Raw genomic sequence first — 18,032 nt, 5'->3', positions numbered from 1 at the left:
AGTTTTCTATTTTCTTGCCTCCGCTCCACTTTTTCTGTCCAGTATGGGAATTAGATATTGAGGTTTCCTAATTATATTGCTGAATTGTATATATCTCTCCTTTGAATTTTGCTTAGTTTGGGCCCCCTGTTATTTGGAGTTCTGTTATTTTTATTGACTTCCATTGAGTTAATTCCAACTCATAGCAAACCCATGAACAGAGTAAACCTACCCCTTTCAGTTTCTAAGGTTGTCTGCAAATCTCTATGTGAGTAAATAGCCTCATTGGTTTCCTCTTGAGTGGCTGACAGATTCCAACTGGTGACCTTGCAGTTTGCAGCCCAATGCATTACCCACTATACTAACAGGATATATGATTACAATTACTATGTGTTCTTGATGGATTAGTCTTTATAATTATAAAATTCCTCTCTTGGCCTCTATTAACAATTTTTGCCTTATAGTGTATTTTCTTTGAGGTTTATAGTCATGCCATATTTTGGCTAGTTTTCAAGGTATATATTTTCTATTCTTTTACTTTCAATCTCTTTATGTCTTTGAAGCTAGAATGTGACTTCTATAGCCAACATATCATGTTTTTTTTGTACATTCTGCCAATCTCTTCCTTTTAGTGTTTAATTCATTACCATATATACTCAAGTATAAGCTGACCCGAATATCAGCCGAAGCACCTAATTTTACCACAAACTGCATTAAAAATGTACTGGAAAACTCGGCTTATACTCGAGTATATATGGTAATACTTAACATTTAATATAATTACTGAATTAATATTTTCATCTCCCATTTGCTATTAATTTTCTTTATGTCCTATATTTTTATTCTACTAATACTCCATTATGGTTTCTTTTGTAGTGACTTAATATTCACTTTCTAGTGTTGAATTTTAATTCATTTGTTTCTTTTCCAGGATTCATATTTAATTGTGGGGTTATTTTTGGAGGGAATGAGTTACTTAGTGGAGATTACATTTAATAGACTTGGTGGTATAGTGGGTTATGCACTGGAATGCTAACAACAAGGTCAATAGTTTGAAACCACTAGCTGCTCTGAGGGAGAAAGATGAGGATGTCTACTTCTGTAATGATTTACAGTCTTGTAAACCCACACGGGAAATTCTACTGTGTTTTACAAGACCTCTATTGACTTGAAGGCAGTGAGTTTGAGGGATATTTTGTTTTGTTCTCTTTTAAGGTTGGATTAATATCAATTAAATTTAAACTATACAAACCCCTTACTTCTATATATGTATCAGTTCTCCACCCCATTCCTGTTGTTATTCTCATAGAATACGAACTTTGTACATAGTGTGACCATCAACAAGATTTTAAAATATTGCTTAATTCGGTTATTTTAAAAGTATATAGGAGGAAAATAACTAAAATATTTATATATTTTTGTACACATATAGTGACTCTTAATAATGTTCTTTATTTCTTTATGTTGATTAAAAATAATGTATCCAAAACTCACTGCCATGGAGTTGATTCAGACTCATAATGACCCTATAAGACAGAGTAGACCTGAACCTGTGGTTTTTTAATTGTAGTGCTTTATGGGAGTGGAAAGGCTGACCTTTTCCCTTTGGAGTGGCCAGAGGTTTCAAACTGTTGACCTTGGGGTGAGCAGCCCAATGTGTTCAACGTGAAGGACTGTCTTTGGTATAGGAAAAGTTTGCTAGTGATGAATTCTCCAATGATTTTCCCTTGATGTGGGAATTAATTTTTCTTTCATTTTTGAAGGTTAGCTTTCTGGATAAGAATGTCTTGGTTGACAAACTTCTTTCCTTTCAGCACTTTGAATATGTCATCCCTCTGCCTTGTGGTGTCCTAGATTGCCCGAGATAAATCAACTTTTAATATTACTGAGGATCCCTCATACAGAAGTTGCTTCTCTCTTGTTGCTTTAAGATTCCATATTTGTCTTTGCTCTTGGCAATTTGCTAGTAATGTGTCAAGGTTTAGATATCTTTGATTTTCTTCTACTCAGAGTTTGTTGTGCTATATAGACATCTACTTTTTAGGGTTTTTTTTAAAATGTGGAAACATTTCCATAATCAATTCTTCACAATTTTCTGCCATGTTCCTCTTGCTTTTCCTTACGGGACTCTTAATATGATGTTCTGCCTATTTTTCATTATTTCTCCCCTCTTTTTCAGACTTGATGTTATCCATTTAACAGTCTTCAAGTCATTTTTATATTTTGCCTAATAACATCTGCTGTTGAACATTTCTAGTGAATTTTAAAATAGTTATTATACTCATAAAACTCAGAATTTAATGTGATTCTTTTTTTATAATTTCTATTTACCTATTGGTATTTCAACCATTTCAAAAGCTACCATTTGAGCAAGAATTAATGGTAATGAAGGAAGACGGGCAAGCTGTGCTGAAAGCATTAGCCAAAAACAAGGCTCTAGAAATTGATGGAATACCAATTGAAATGTTTCAACAAGTTGATGAAGCACTAGAAGAACTCATTCATCTATGCCAGGAAACTTGGAAGACAGCTGCTTGGCCAACTTTCTAGGAAGGATTTATACTTGTACCCATTCCAAAGAAAAGTGATGCAATTGAATGTACAGCTTGTAAAATAATATCATTAATATTGCTTGCAAGTAATTTTCTTCTGAAGATCATACAATGGTAGCAGCAGTATACTGACAGGAAGTTTCCAGAGGTTCAAGCCAAATTCAGAAGAGGACGTGGAACAAAGGATATTATTATTGATGCTAGATAGATCTTGACTTAAATTTAAGAATAGCAGAAAGATATTTACTTGTGTTTCATTGGCTATACAAGGGAATTTGACTGTATGGATCACAACAAACTATAGATACCCCAAAGAAGAATAGGACTTCCAGAGCACCTCACTGTGTTCGTGTAAAGCCTGTACATAGATCAAGAGGCAGTTGTGAATAGAGAGCAAGGGAATACTGACTGCATGGTATCAGGAAAGGTGAATGTCAAGGTTGTATCCTCTCACCATATTTATTCAATCTGTATGCTGAGCAAATCATCAGAGAAGGTGGATTATATGAAGAACACTGCATTTGAGGAGGCCTTATTAACAATCTGTGATATGCAGCTGACACAAACTTGGTTGCTGAAAGGGAGGGCTTGAAGCACTGGCTGATAAATATCAAAGATTACAGCTCTCAGTGTGGATCACAACTCAAAGTAGAGAAAACCCAAATCCTCACAACTGGTCCAATAAGTAACAGCATGATAAATGGAGAAAAGATGAAAGTTTCCAGGGATATCATCTTGCTTGGATCTACAATCAGTGCTTATGGAAGCAGCAGTCAGGAAATCAGATGACACACTGCATTGAGTAAATCTGCTGCACAAGACCTCTTGAAAGTATTGAAAAGCAAGGATGTTAATTTTCGGACTAAGATGTACCCAACCTTAACTGTGTTTTTTTTTCCATTGCCTCATATGCATGTGAAAGACGGTAAATAAGGAAGACCAATGAAAAATTAATGCATTTGAATTATGGAATAGTTAAGAATATTGAAAGTGCTGTGAACTGCCAAAAACCAGATCTATCTTGGAAGAAATACAGTCAGAGTGCTCCTTACAGGCAAGGAAGGCAAGACTTCATCGCATCATTTTTGGACATGTTATCATTAAAGCCCAGTCCCAGTAAAAATGGAAGGGCATAGAAAAAGAGGAAAGCCCTTGATGAGAGGGGCTGACACAGTAGCCACGATGTCGACTCAAACATAAGAACAATTTTGGGGATGGAGGACAGGGCAGCATTCATTCTCTTACACGTAAGAGTTGCTATGATTTGGAACTAACTTGATGGCACCTAACAATGACAAAAACATTGATATTCTATTTGTTGCTCTGCCATTTCCATTAATTTCTTTAGTACTTTGGACATAGTTGTCTTCAGATCTTTGAATATATTTTAAAGCGCCAAAATAGAACATGTGTCTATTAAGTAAAATATTGGGGTTTCGTTATGTGCCTGCTGTTGTCATTGAATCAATTCTCACTCATATCAACCTTTTAATCAATTAATTTCTTTTTTACTTCCTACGTATAGATCAGACTCTCTTGTTCCTTTGCATGTCTTATAATTTTTTAAATTGATAAATGAACATTTTAAGTAATATAATATTGTGCGTGTGGAAATCAGACTTTCCTCACTACAAGGTTGTGAGTGTGGTTTTATTTGCTGTTGATGTTTTTATTTGCTGAATTTTATGAACTAAGCTTACAATGTTTGCATTTTTTCCCATGTGTAGCCACTGTTGTCTCTATTTGTTTAGTTGCTAGCTAACAGTCAGAGAGAAATTTCCTTAAATGGCTGGCACCAATAAATACCATCTTTGCCTAGGAACTCATGTTTTTGTTTTGGCATGCCTGTTAGGCAGTTTACAACTCTGACTTAGCTTTGACATCCTGCTTCAAAGTCACCTAGTGATAAGAGCTTAGGGATTCTGAGGTCTCTCTTGAATACAGCACTAGCCATGTTGAGAACCTAACATGCTTGTGGCCTTACCAAGTTCCAGTAATATGCCAGAGCTACCATGCATCTAAAAGGAGTCCTGGTGACACAAGGTCAGCAGTTCAAGATCTCTAGCCACTCTGTGGGAAAAAGATAAGGATTTCTACTCCCGTAAAAATTTATAGTCTCAGAAATCCACATGGGCTATTCTACTCTGTCGCATAAGGTCCTATGAGTCAGAATTGAATTGATGACAGGAAGATGAGCCATACAGCTGAACTGACTTATTTATTCTTTATTTCTTTTAAGATTTCTTGTCAGGTTCCTGTACTCCCATTTGTTATGGCCAACTCAACAAACTTAAATATTAAACAAATGCTGACAACTCCGATTGAGAAATGCCCCTAGAGTCAAGGCTATTTACCCTGGGTGAACTCCAAGTCAGAGCAAATAAAGGCAAAGTTGCAAGTGAGGTCATCCACAAACCCACCTGACAGATCAAGTAATGGCATCTCTAGGAAGAAGATTTTGAGGAAGATTCAAAATTTTTTTTATTTGGTCATCATACTGCTGGTTTTGACTGTGTTGGAAAGCTATTGTTTTTTCAAGAATATTATAGAGCTGGAGAGGTGAGAATAGGGATAGGGCATGTTCTAGCTTGCTCTTTTGAACAGGTTCATCAGTTTTAGGAAAATTAATGTTCTCTGATTTCTGCAGCTATTGGTTAATTTCTAGCATTCTGAAAAGGTTGATTTTGGCATTTACCAGTTTCCCTTTTTTTTAGATGGAGAAAATAATTTTTTGAAGACCTTACTCATTCCTTTACTTCCTTTTAAAAAATCATTTTACTGGGGGCTCATACAACTCTACTCACAATCCATACATACATCCATTGTGTCAAATACTTTTGTACATTTGTTTCCTTCATCGCTTTCAAACATTTGCTTTCAACTTGAGTCCTTGGTATCAGTTCCTCATCTTCCCCTCTCTCTGCTCTCCTCTCCCCCATGAACCCTTGATAATTTATAAATTACTTTGTCATATCTTACACCATCTGACATCTCCCTTCACCCACTTCTCCGCTGTCCATCCCCCAGGGAGGTTATATGTAGATCATTGTAATCTTTTCCCCCTTTCTCTCTCACCTTCCCTCCGCCCTCCCGGTATCACCACTCTCACCACTTGTCCTGTGGGGTTCATCTATCCTGGATTCCGTTTCCAGTTCCTATCTGCACCAGTGTACATCCTCTTGTTTAGCCAGATTTGTAAGGTAGAATTGGGATCATGATAGTGCGGGGAGGTGGCATTCAAGAACTAGAGGAAAATTGTATGTTTCATCATTGTTACACTGCACCCTGATTGGCTCATCTCCTCCCTGCGGCCCTTCTGCAAGGGGATGTTCAATTTCCCACAGATGTGCCCTGGGTCCCCACTCTGCACTCCCCCTCATTCACAATGCTATAATTTTTTTTTATCGTTGATGCCTTATACCTGATCCCTTTGTTGCCTTGTGATCTCACAGACTGGTGTGCTTCTTCCATGTGGGTTTTGTTGTTTCTCAGTTAGATGGCTATTTCTTTATCTTCCAACACTATATCTTTTGATAGTCTGGCACCATCAACTTTCTTCACCACATTTTCTTATGTATCTGCATTGTCCTCAACAATTGAGTTGGGACAGGCTGGTGTGCTTCTTCCATGTGGATTTTGTTGTTTCTCAGCTAGATGGCTCCTAGTTTATCTTTGGGTCTTTAAGCACTCAGATGCTATATCTTTTGGTAACCGGGCACCATTAGCTTTCTTCGCCACATTTGCTTGTGCACCCATTGTCTTCAGCGATTCTGCCAGGAAGGTGAGCATCTCAGACTGCCGAATTGTTACAACAATGTGTTCTTGTGTTAAGGGAGTACTTGAGTAGGGGCCCACTGTCCATCCTTAATACTAAACCTATAAATATAGATACATAGCTCTATTTCCCCATCATATATAAATATATTTACATCTGTATGTGCCTGTATTTAGATCTCTATAACTGCCCTTTGCCTCCTAGTTCTTTCCTCTTGTCCCACTATCATGTTCAGCCTTCATTTGGCTTTCAGGAATTCCTCTCAGTTACATAGCCCTGCCAGACCTCTTATACCCTCCTTGCCACTGATTTGGATGACTTGTTGTTCTCTTGTCCCTGGGTTTGTTAACACCCACTTCCTTTCCCTGCCTCCCTCTCTCCCATGTCCTCCCGGAACTGTTATCCCATTGTTCTCTCTTCCGGCTTGTTTATCCCGCCTATTCCTTCCAGGTAGACATACAGCAACAACAATATGTACAATGACAAGACTGAGTACAATGAAGCAATAGAAAGTAAAACAATAGCTACAACAACACAAAAACACCTCCATAAATAGTTCAGGTCTATTTGTTGTCCTTCATGAGTGTTTTCCAGTCGAGTCTGATGGGGTGTCATGTCCTGGCCCCACATCTATCCCTAGGGACTTCATTGCTGTTTCCCCCCCCCCCCCCAATGCTCTGCTGCATGCACCCAGTGGCTGGTTTCGGTGTAGTCGGCTCAGGGCAGGCACTATTCCTGCCGTGAGTCTCTAGTGTTGCCCGCAATAGTGCTATGGGTCATTGAGGAATGCTGTGTCCTGAGCATTGCTGCTCTGAGCAGAAACGTCCTCAGGGCTTGGTGAGCCAGGATGTGCTTCACCCTTTTTTTCCCCCCTTCTCCCCTCATTGGCTCCTGTGTGCTCCAATCAGACAAGTCCCTCTCCTTGAGCTGTAGCATCAGTGCTGTCCTCTGAAGGGAATTCTTCTTGGGGGAGGATGGTGCTGTCCACTTAGTTGGTAATGGGGCCTGCCCCTCAGACCTCTCTATTGATTCCCTGCTTCATGTCAGTGTGTTGCGTTCTTTTCTTGGAGCACTTTTTAAAGCATGTTTTATTTTAGTTTCTTGAACATATTTATAGTAGCTACTTTAAAGTATTTGTCTTCTAAGTTCACCATCTACCCTTTTAAAAGTAGTTTCTATTTTTTCCTTCCCCTTCCTTCCTTGTTTACATGTCATCAGTTCTTTGTTTGCATATCTCATTATTTTTTAAACCTTATTGTTTTAGATAATATATTGTACCAATACTAATCCCTAGATCCCCATCCTCCCTTTGGAGGTTCTTGCTCCTAAATTATTCTCCCTAGGGGGGTAGTTTTTAATTATTGTCTGCTTAGTGATCTGTTTGATTTCTTTGAAGTCTCTTTCCCCAACATGCAGCCTCTCACATCCCGGTTCGTATTTTTAATTTTCATCTATTAGCCTCACTATTCTGGGATTGTCCCTGGGCCAGTATAAACCAAATATTGGCCAAACGTTGAATTTCGACTGTCTTAACTTGTTACATTTTCACCTTTTACTGTTGCATGTATACATGGCTCAGAAGACACTATCATAGTTCAGGAAATTTGCATTTTATTGCCCACCACTAAACCAAGGATTAGCATATTAGAAATTCTAACCATACCTTAGTAGGTTCATTCTTTGGTATTCACACAGTCTTCCAGACTGTCAGCTGTGAGTGTGATTTTATGTTTTAGTCTGGCTTCTAAAAGCCACCCTTTTGGTAAGAGTAACATATTCTTTGTGTTTAAGCAAGAGGTGCTCTTTAGGTCCCTTGTGCAAATGAGTGTTCTGCCCTTTTTTGATAGAGCTGTGTGTAGCTTGTGGAGTTCAAGTCAACCTCACATTTTTCTGATCGCTCCTGAGTAACTATAGCTTAGGACATACATAGCCTGGTCATGACTTAGCCTTCCTGACCCAGAACCCGTTTGATCCGAGGCAGGCTCTGTTTGGCTTTATTTCCTTCTATTTGTGCTATTAAATTAAATTCCTCACTGCTCTGCCATTTTGCTTAAAACATAGAGCTAATAACTGTCCACCGGGATCTCCCTTGTTTTTAAAAATCTTAGACATGATGTCTTCCAAAATCTGTTCCAAATAACTTATTGTATTAGCATCGTGGAGCGCATTGAAATTGTGACTTTTTTTCACCATGTGTCAATGCACCACAACTAGGGTAAGGACCCCCTTTGTACAGACTGTCACCCCTACTCTGCAAATGGGCACTTGGGAGAAGTATCAACCTTGTATTATGCTACAAAGTACTATGCTGAGGTGAGGGTGGTCGGGGCCCCAGTATTCTGGACTTCAAGCCCAGAGTTCCAGTGCTAAAATAGGAGTTGGATGGAGAAAGAGAATCCAGACTTCTCAGCCACTCTTACTGGAATAAAATTTCTTCAACTTAAGGTTGAGGGAGATAAGGAATTAAGAAGCCTGCCCAGCCCACTCAGGGTGAAACCATAGCCCAGATAAAGGTGGAGGCAAGGCTGTTTATGTATTCTTGGATGTATCTGCCCACGTTGTAAAACATGAGATGAGGAAGACCGTATATTTTATTGGTTTACCATAACTTCTTGCAAATTATAAGCCTATGTAAATTATGTGCACATCCACATAAGGCACATAAAAAATCTAATGTTCAGGGGGGGTCATACAGATTGAAAACCAAAATCAAGTGTGTAACATACATACATACTACTTGCAACAAATTGTAGTATTACATATGCTTAATTTTTTTATGGATGCTCTAGGGTTTACAGTGTTCTTGCATAATTTGCCTATAAAGAGTGTTATACCCCATCATTACTTTTGCATAAAAGCATAAAAATCTCATAACAGTTGTTTCCTTCCCCCTTCATATTCTTTGTGCTATTTTGGTCACATAGTTACATTTAGATATCATACAATCCCTACATACATTGCTTTTATTTTTGCCCTAAATATCTAAATCTCTTTTAAAAATAAGACAGATGATTTTTTAAATTACCCACAAATGTGCTATCCATTCCTTTTAAATCCATATTTTTATCTGGCATCCTTTCCTTCTTCCTGAGCTATCCTTAATATTTCTTGTATTCTCTGCTACTAAATTTTTTTCATTTTTTAGTTTAAATAATTTTTTTCTTGTTTTTTCTTGGTGTTTTAATATCTAAAAGCAAATTTATTTGATCGTCATTACTGAAGAATACTTTTTTCTGTGTCTAGTATGCTAAGATGACAGTTTTTTTTCTTTCCGTGTATAAAAATGTCACTCACTCTCTTCTGATGTTCATTGAATCTGATGAGAAATCTGCTGTTAATCCTATTAATGTTAATCTTTGAAAATTGTTTATTCCTATAACTGCTTTTACTTTCCTTTTAAAAAATAGTTTTATTCACATATACTTCACATATCACACAATTATTCAATAAGATTAAGAAGATCTGTGCAATAATCATCCCAATAAATTTCAGAAAATTCCCTCCTCATTACTCATTGTTGTTAGCTTCACATTTCCCCTCATCTTGCACTGCTGACGCAGTGGTTACGCATTCAGCTGCGAGCCACACGGTCAGCACTTTGAAACCGTGATTCCACCCATGGGAGAAACATGGGGCTTTCTACTCCCATTAACAACTATATTCTTGGAAGCTTACAGAAGCGGTTCAACCTTGTCCTAAAAGGTTGCTATGAATCAGCCTTGACTCAATGGCAGTGAGTTTGGTTTTGTGCAATCATCACCATAATAAATTTAAGTCCTTTTTCTCCTCATACACATCGTCGTTAGCTTCCCATTTCTCCTCATCTTCCACTGCCATGCCCGTATCCAATGGCTGTCTCTATAGCTACACCTAACCTGGATTTCATATACAGAATCTCATACAAAAGTTGTCAATCATACAAATCAAACAGAAAAAAAACAATAATGACATGACTAACATAGCAAAACTGCAAAGAGAAAGCGGAAACTATTAAAAACTGGAACTTTAAAATGCGTCAAAAGAAGTCAAATGAAAGGGTATTATATTTTATCCTAACTACATCTGCCAGAATTGACTTTACAATGCTCTCTGACGGAGAGAAAGGCTATTCACATCCCTGGACTAGTATCACAGGGAATTCATGGGAAACTTAATCCATGCGGGGATGCTACAAATGGATTTTGGGCTTTCGCTGTCATGTATAGCTTTTTGAATACTGGGTGTTTAAACACTGATGTCATTTCCTCTTGCAGATTTGGCTGTTATTTACAATCTTTGGATAATACAGTTTGTGTGCTTCCCCCATGTGGTGGAATTAGTTGGTGCCTCATTTAGATGACTGCTTGTTTTAAGACAAACTTTTAAGATCCTGGATGCTATTCTAACTGCCATCTTGGCACCATCTGTTTTTTGTTCGCCAAACTTAGCACCCATTTTTCTCAATAAGCTCTTCATGAGAACAAACATTGAGCAGGTCCATGTTATAAAAACTAATCATTCAAAACAAACAAACAAACAAACTAGCTAGCTAATCATTCTTAGATTGGGGCTAGAATTAATTGCAAGCCCAAAATCCACTCATATAATCTATGGTTTATACATGGGGGCACCAAAAAAAACTGGAAAAAGCTCCGCTGGGAAGAGCTTTCATACTACACACTTTTATCCACTACTAGGCAAGCATCAGGAAACACACTCTGAGTTAGTGTACCCAGTGGCATTACCTTGGAAGGTTATCTCTGGTCACAGTGATTTTTTTTCCTAAAAGAGTGTTTCATTCTAACCTCATTTTTTTGTGATAGCCAATTTAAGAAAAGTGTGTGCCGCTGTGAAATTGTTTCCTGCTCAGGAAAAATGCTGCAGAAACTGTTGTGATGTTGAACACAGCTTACAAGGACAGCGCTATGGGAAAAACTCAAGTGTATGAGTGGTTTTCTTGCTTCAACAAAGGTGAAATGTTGATCGATGACAAACCTTTCTGTACGTCCGTCAACTTCCCGAACAGATGAAAATGCCAACACATGCACTTATGCTCAAAGACCAACAATGGAACATTAAAGAGATGGAAAAGTTATCTGAACTATATTGGAGCTCAGTCCAGTAAATTTTAATGGAAGATTGTGAAATTTTTGTAACGCTGTGAAATTTGTGTCTTGGGATCTAACTGACCAGGAAAGAGAGTATGGAATGAAAACATGCTGTGCTTTTAAAGAACAACTCCAAAGTGACCAGGACTTTTTTTCCTCAAAGGTAGGGCTGGTGACAAGACATGGTGCTATTCTTACAACCCTAAAAGCAAACATCAATCAAGCCAGTGGAAGACACCATTGTCACCAACCCATAAAAGCTTAAGTAAAATCAAAGTTTGCGATGATTCTCATTTGTTTTTGTTTTTTTAAGTGAGGGGGATAGTGCAATTGGAATTTACTCCACCAGGTGAGACTGTTAATCAAGCTTTCTACTTAGAAGTTCTGAAAATATTGCTTAACAGTGTGCGACCCAAAAAGGCCTGATTTGTGGCAGACAGGGGATTGGCTTTGCAACCATGACAACGGATCTGCTCACACAGCCATCTGTGTGTGCCAGTTTTGGGCAAAAACTAGCATGCCTCTCTTGCCCCATGCACCTGACTCACCTGACCTTGCACCGTGCGCCTTCGTTTTGTTTCTGCAAATGAAGAAGGACATGAAAGAATATTGATTTGAGAATGTAGACATGAAGAAAAAACGACGGGGATGCTGTCAGCCATCCAAGCAGACGAGTTTGAGAAATGTTTCCAAGAGTGGGATCACAGATTTGACATAAGTATTAAGTGGAATGGAGAGTGCTTTGAAGGTGCTAAGGTTGTTGTGTAAAAAAAATTAAATACATAGCTTTGAAAAAATTCTGGTTTGAGGGGGGAGTACCACCTCATATAGCTCCAGTTCATTTTCAAGACATCATTATCACTTTATGATAGAGAACATTATAAAATATCCTCCTTGGGTATAAGGTAATGCTTTTGATAGTGTCATTGATTTAGCCAATTGTATAGAATCTAAAACACTGTTGAAAAAAAGGAAATTATACAAGTATAGGTGGACTTCAGACTACAATATATGAATTGATAACTTATTCAGATTAAGCTCTTAACTGACTTGACAATATTTACACAAAAATTGGGTTGGGAATAAGGCAAAAATTTCAGTAACACTCATTCACAAAGGCAGAGCCATGTCTACAAATGTAATGCATAAGAATACAAGGAGGACATCAAAATAGCAAATATATGGTAGTTCTAGGCAACCATTTACTGTGCATCTCGAAGCAAGGGATCTGCAGTCCAATGACTGTCAATTCCAAAACCTTGCAAGAGCAGTCATATGCTTTTCATCATACTAGGGTGTTTCAACATAAGTCCAAGGTGGTATGTCAGTTCTGCTATAGGTGAGGTCTAGGCAAAGGTAAGTTCACTTAATGGGGTTTCTACATCAAATCTTTCTTGGGTGGTCTATGAAGAATGTTGTGGTCCTTAAAAGTCAATGTCTAAACTGCCAGGATTCTATAGCACACAACCTGGTTAAACTAGGTTAAAAGTGTCCAAATAGGAACATAGTACCAGGCACATTCTCCCCGTAGGTACCAAGTAAGGTTGCTCCTCCCGGTTTACCCACCAACAGTAATGGCCTTTGCCAGGAAATACATGTCCTCTCCCAAATTTGACTTGAACTTCCATTAAGGTTCTTGTAGTAGTATCTGTCAATTTGGGGACCTTAGCACAATGTTGTATGGAAGTCTCTGGTTGTTTTAATACTCTATTTTTATCACTAATTTTGATAATCATGTACTTATCTCTGGTTTTCTTTTTCTGGAGATTGAGACTCTTGGATCAGCATATTTATAGTTTTCATCAAATTTGGAAACACTCTGGTCATTATTCAGCTTTTTTCCCTATCTCCTGCCAACTCTCCAGAACTTCATTTACACATTTACGAGGGTGCTTGGTATTTTCCACAGCTTACTTATGCACTGTTCTTTTTTTAAATCTGTTTTTTTAATTTTGGATCACTTATCCTGCTGTCTTCAAAATTATTTCTTGTACAATGGCTACTCTGCTGTCAATGCCATCTAATGTATCTTTCATCATTGAGAGTCGTAAAGTGGATCTTTTTTATACCTTCTGTTACTCTCATTATGCTTATGCTTTCTATTAACTTCTTCTACAGAGCATATTTTGTACATTTCTAGTAGCTTCACCATTATCCACTAATTTTATTATGTGTCTTTTTCTACCTGCTTTTGAAAATTTATTTTTCTCTACATATTGGGATGTATTCTTGTTTCATTTCATGGTTATGAATTCTTTATTGAATTCCACATAATGTGATTATATATTAATGAGTCTTCAGTTTTTTAATATGTTCAAATATCTTAAGAAGTTTTTAAAAGAAATTACTTGGAAACACTTTTAACACCTTCTAGTCTTGCTTTCAAATTCTGCTAGGGATATCTGTAAACCCACTGCCCTCAATTTGATTCTGATTTGTAGTAACTCTATGGGACAATGTAGACTTTAACCCAGTTTCTTTCAAAGGCTATTATCTCTATGAAAACATCCTGCCACATCTTCCCCCCCCCCCCACAAAGCAGCTGGTGGTTTCAAACCATCTACCTTTCAATTACCAGCCAACCACTTAACTACTGTGCCACAGGAGTGCAGAGAAGCCTGTATTCTAGGGATAATTTCTTCATTTCTATGTGTTTTCTATTCATTGTTGTTGGGTTTGTTTGCCTCTTGTTTGTCTTTGTATGATTGTCTGTATATGAAATCCAGGCTAGGTAAATCTATAGAGACAGTAACGGGATTAATAATTACCTAGGGGCATGGCAGGGGATGAGGAGGGCAAATGAATAGCTAACAACAATGAATACAAGAATAAGTTCAGAAATGTATTGTGGTAATGACTGCACAACCATTTTTAATACGATAGAATGATTAAATTGTATGATGTGACATACATGCCAGCAAAACTTTTTTGTTTATTCACATGCATACACTGATAAATTTTAACCTTTTAAAGGTCTCCTGACCTCTCTATGTAGCCCTCTTCTGTAAGGTACTTTGTCCCACCAATTCTGGCTGTCTTTACCTAGCTTTACTGTAAACTATTTCCCCAGCATGATGAGACTACTGGGATGTATTTGGCTTCCCTTTCTTGGTACTGTGAACACAAAAACCTCACTAGGTCATGAGCTGACCCATTCTAGAGTTCATATTATTTGCTTCCCTTCTCCAATATCACTGGCATGCTCTGCCAGTTGTCCATGTTGGCCAGAAGCAAAAGTCCCTTCGTTATTCTTTTTAAAATGTTAGAACATCTTTGTCCACTGACAGATTTTATTTTTAAAAACAGTTAAGAATCAAAATCAATGTAAATCCAAAGGTGGGAAAAGTCTTCTGAACCCCTGGTTCACAGAAGGCTATGGATGACAGTGGAACCCGAATCTGTTTGCAGGGTCCCCACTTGGATTAAGTCTCCGTCAATCCCCACTAACCATAGTCCAGGGACTTGAATCGCCTCGCTAACAGTCAGCTAGCATTGTCAAGTCAATTACAGCACCTTATCATTTGATCTCTCTTTTGACCCAATTTAAAGTTGGTTCAGTTCTTGATATTTTCTGCTATCTATTCGATTGAGGTTTTCTGTTTTGTTTGATCATTGTTGCCAATGGTTTCATTTTGATTTTTGGTTTGTGTTTCGTATGATTTTCTATAGATGAAATCCAGGGTAGGTAAATATATAGAGGTAATAACTGGATTAATAATTACTGAAAGGCATGGCAGGGACATTGGGGGGAAATTGGAAGCTAACAGTAAGTATAGAAATGTTCTGAAGTTGATTGTGGTGATGATTGCAGAACTCTTTCATATGAGTGAATAATTCAATTGTATGATATGTGAATTTTATGCCAATATAACTATTTTTTAAATTGCCAGAGTCAAATTGATTTATAAGAGAAATTCAATTAGGAATGACTAAAAGAGATTATTTCCTGGGCAGTTTACTAATCTCTTTTCTTTTATATAGGTACCGGACACAATACCCAATCCTAGGCCTCCTATATGATGACTATGAATATATACCACCTGGAAATGACACACAGACTATTGTGATTGAGAAAACAGAAAATAAATGGAATTGTGTAAGTTATCTTAGACATTTCGTGTACTATTTTGACTATATCTTTTGAGATACTTAGTCCACCGCATGCACAGGTACCACCCATCTATCAATAGAGTCATGGGTGGTCCTATGATGTAAAGCAGGTTTCAGGCTAATACAATAAGAATTTGAAACATTTTCCTATGGAGCATTCACCCCTGCTTAAAGTCAGTTTAGAAAAACATGCCTGGCAACGTGCTTCTAAAAATCAGCCAGTGAAAACCCTATGGCTCACAACAGTGTGATTTGCAACCAATCCTGAGAAGAGTGGAGTGAGTGTTGTCATCCATTAGTCATGGGGTTGCTATCAGTGGAGACTGATGTTATGACCATGAAAACACTACAGCCAAGAGATTCTGATTGACAGAAATGAATGGTATCCCTCAAATGCAATGGGACAGAAAAAGGTTTGAAGCCACATGTAATCCTACTTAATCATGAAAATACCAACTCTTATTTTTGACATTAAAATTTCCACCTATCAAACTGCTCAAGTATTAAAAATAGTTCAAACTAATCTATGGTAATAGCAATCAGGAAGTGGTTTTCCTTGAGTAGGTATCAATCAGAAAGGCGTATACAGAGGGTTTCACGTGTGCTAAAAAGTGTTGGATGTGGTTACTGTGAATTGGATTTTTTTACTGTGTATATTGATTTTGAGAAAACTCATTTTATAACTATATCTAGTTTCTTTGCATTATATTCCAATAAAAGTCTTAAATTGCTTAGAATCACCATGATCAAAACTATACAAAAGTAAATCTAGTATTCGCTAGAATGTGTTGAAGAAATTTATGTAGGTAATAAAAATAATCAGCAGTTCACAAGTAATTCACATTAAAATTATTTCTTTTGTTGACAAGATCAAAATATTCAAGTGCACAAAAAATATGGAATGTGTTTAACCCTGAAAGCTAATGTTTTCTAACCACAAGTAAGCCAACAATCTTGTAAATATGGGTGTCTATTATCAATGAGAGCAATTTGTAGGTAATCCCCAAATAAAAATAAATAGTTTTAGCCTTCAAATTGGCATTTCTGCTGTGTAGGTAATTAATTAGTTAAGAAGTATATACTACTATTGATAGTGGTCCAGGAGCCATAGATCAGCAAAGGCAAGTTAGCATAGTTTAAGAGCTGACGCTGAGATCATTTGATGCTGAAAATTAAGACTGAAGAATAATTACTGCTACTAATGGCAAATCCACCAGAGGCGGCTTAGGTGAAGGGCCTGACAAATAAGGCGCCTCTACATTAAAGAGCTCTGGTGGTGCGGAGCTAATTAAAAGGCTGGTAGTTTCATTCCACCAGTCACACTACAAGGGAAAAGTATGACAATCTGCTTTACTAAAGACTACCACCTCAGAAAAGCCACAGGGTAATTCTACGCTCCTCTTACAGTCTCGATGAGTAGGAATCAATTTGTTGTCAATGGATTTATAGAATAATAGACATTGCTTCCTTCTTCATTAAAATCATGTAGCAATAAATATCAACCCTGATATTTCAATGGACTTTAAAGACTGATGATGAATTCCCAATATATTAAGTTTCATATATATAACATATATATGTAGTTAGATATTTGGGACCATACCTAATCTCTAAATATGTAATCATGCAGGAAATATACCTATATACTCGAGTATAAGCTGACCCGACTATCAGCCGAGGCAGCTAATTTTACCCAAAAAAACTGCATTAAAAAAGTGCTGAAAACTCAGTTTATACATGAGTATATACAGTACTGGATCATACTTGTCTCTTGCTTAAAACCATTTTAAACATATACCTTGAATAGAAGATCAGATAAGGAAATTATTTTAACCAAAACCAAATGTAAAATAATCTTTCTTTTTATTTTATTTTCCAGCCATGAATGAATCCACTTTCAAACAATACAATTCGAAGAAGTTTTGATATGTCTGCATTATTACTTTAGTTGTTCTTTTTCCACCTATAAAGGCCAATAAAAATTTTGACTCTTGCTACTAACCAACAAATCTAGTGGGACAGAGTAGTTCTGCAGGTGAATTCCTCCAGTCATTTATAGAACTGGAATGCTCTAAAGCACACATATATATTCAATATAGCAAGACACTTAAAGAGGGATCTTCTTTGCTTAAACTTTGATTACACATATTGTAGAATACAATATACTATTTTTCTGCTAAGGATTTTTTTAAATACTGAATTAGTTTGTTGTGGGAAAGATTTTACAAGCTATTCCAGTAGACAATTTTTCTCTGAAATTATATGTTTAACTCAGCTATAAGCTTAGTGTTTTAACAAAAGAAGGAAAAAGACAATTGAAGAAACAAAAGCAATTGAACTAGTGCATGATGTATAGCATAAAAATAGTTTTGTTGCATTAAGGCTTGTGGCTGATGGAGATGCTTTATTACATGCTATTTACATAACTAAACCAAAGGTGATGGTTCAATTTGTTTAGCAGGGAAGGGGGATAATATCTTTTAAAATAACGAAATCCACAGAATTTACGTATGTGAGACTCGTTCCAAG

At 37.1% G+C, this 18,032-nt stretch overlaps 1 protein-coding gene across 1 annotated transcript in view; it reads left to right on the top strand.

The window, feature by feature from the left end:
• POF1B (POF1B actin binding protein) overlaps positions 1-15,537 on the top strand; it is a 136,747-nt gene extending 121,210 nt beyond the window's left edge. Inside the window, exon 16 of the mRNA XM_075538392.1 lies at positions 15,375-15,537. Within this exon, the coding sequence (XP_075394507.1) occupies positions 15,375-15,537 (163 nt within the window). The remainder of the gene's footprint in view (positions 1-15,374) is intronic.
• Positions 15,538-18,032: the final 2,495 nt, after the last annotated feature.

The sequence above is a fragment of the Tenrec ecaudatus genome, chromosome X (genome assembly GCF_050624435.1).
Source record: "Tenrec ecaudatus isolate mTenEca1 chromosome X, mTenEca1.hap1, whole genome shotgun sequence".
Lineage (NCBI taxonomy): Eukaryota > Metazoa > Chordata > Mammalia > Afrosoricida > Tenrecidae > Tenrec > Tenrec ecaudatus.
Note: the sequence above shows the minus strand (reverse complement) of the source record. Positions and strands in the feature narration are given on the sequence as shown.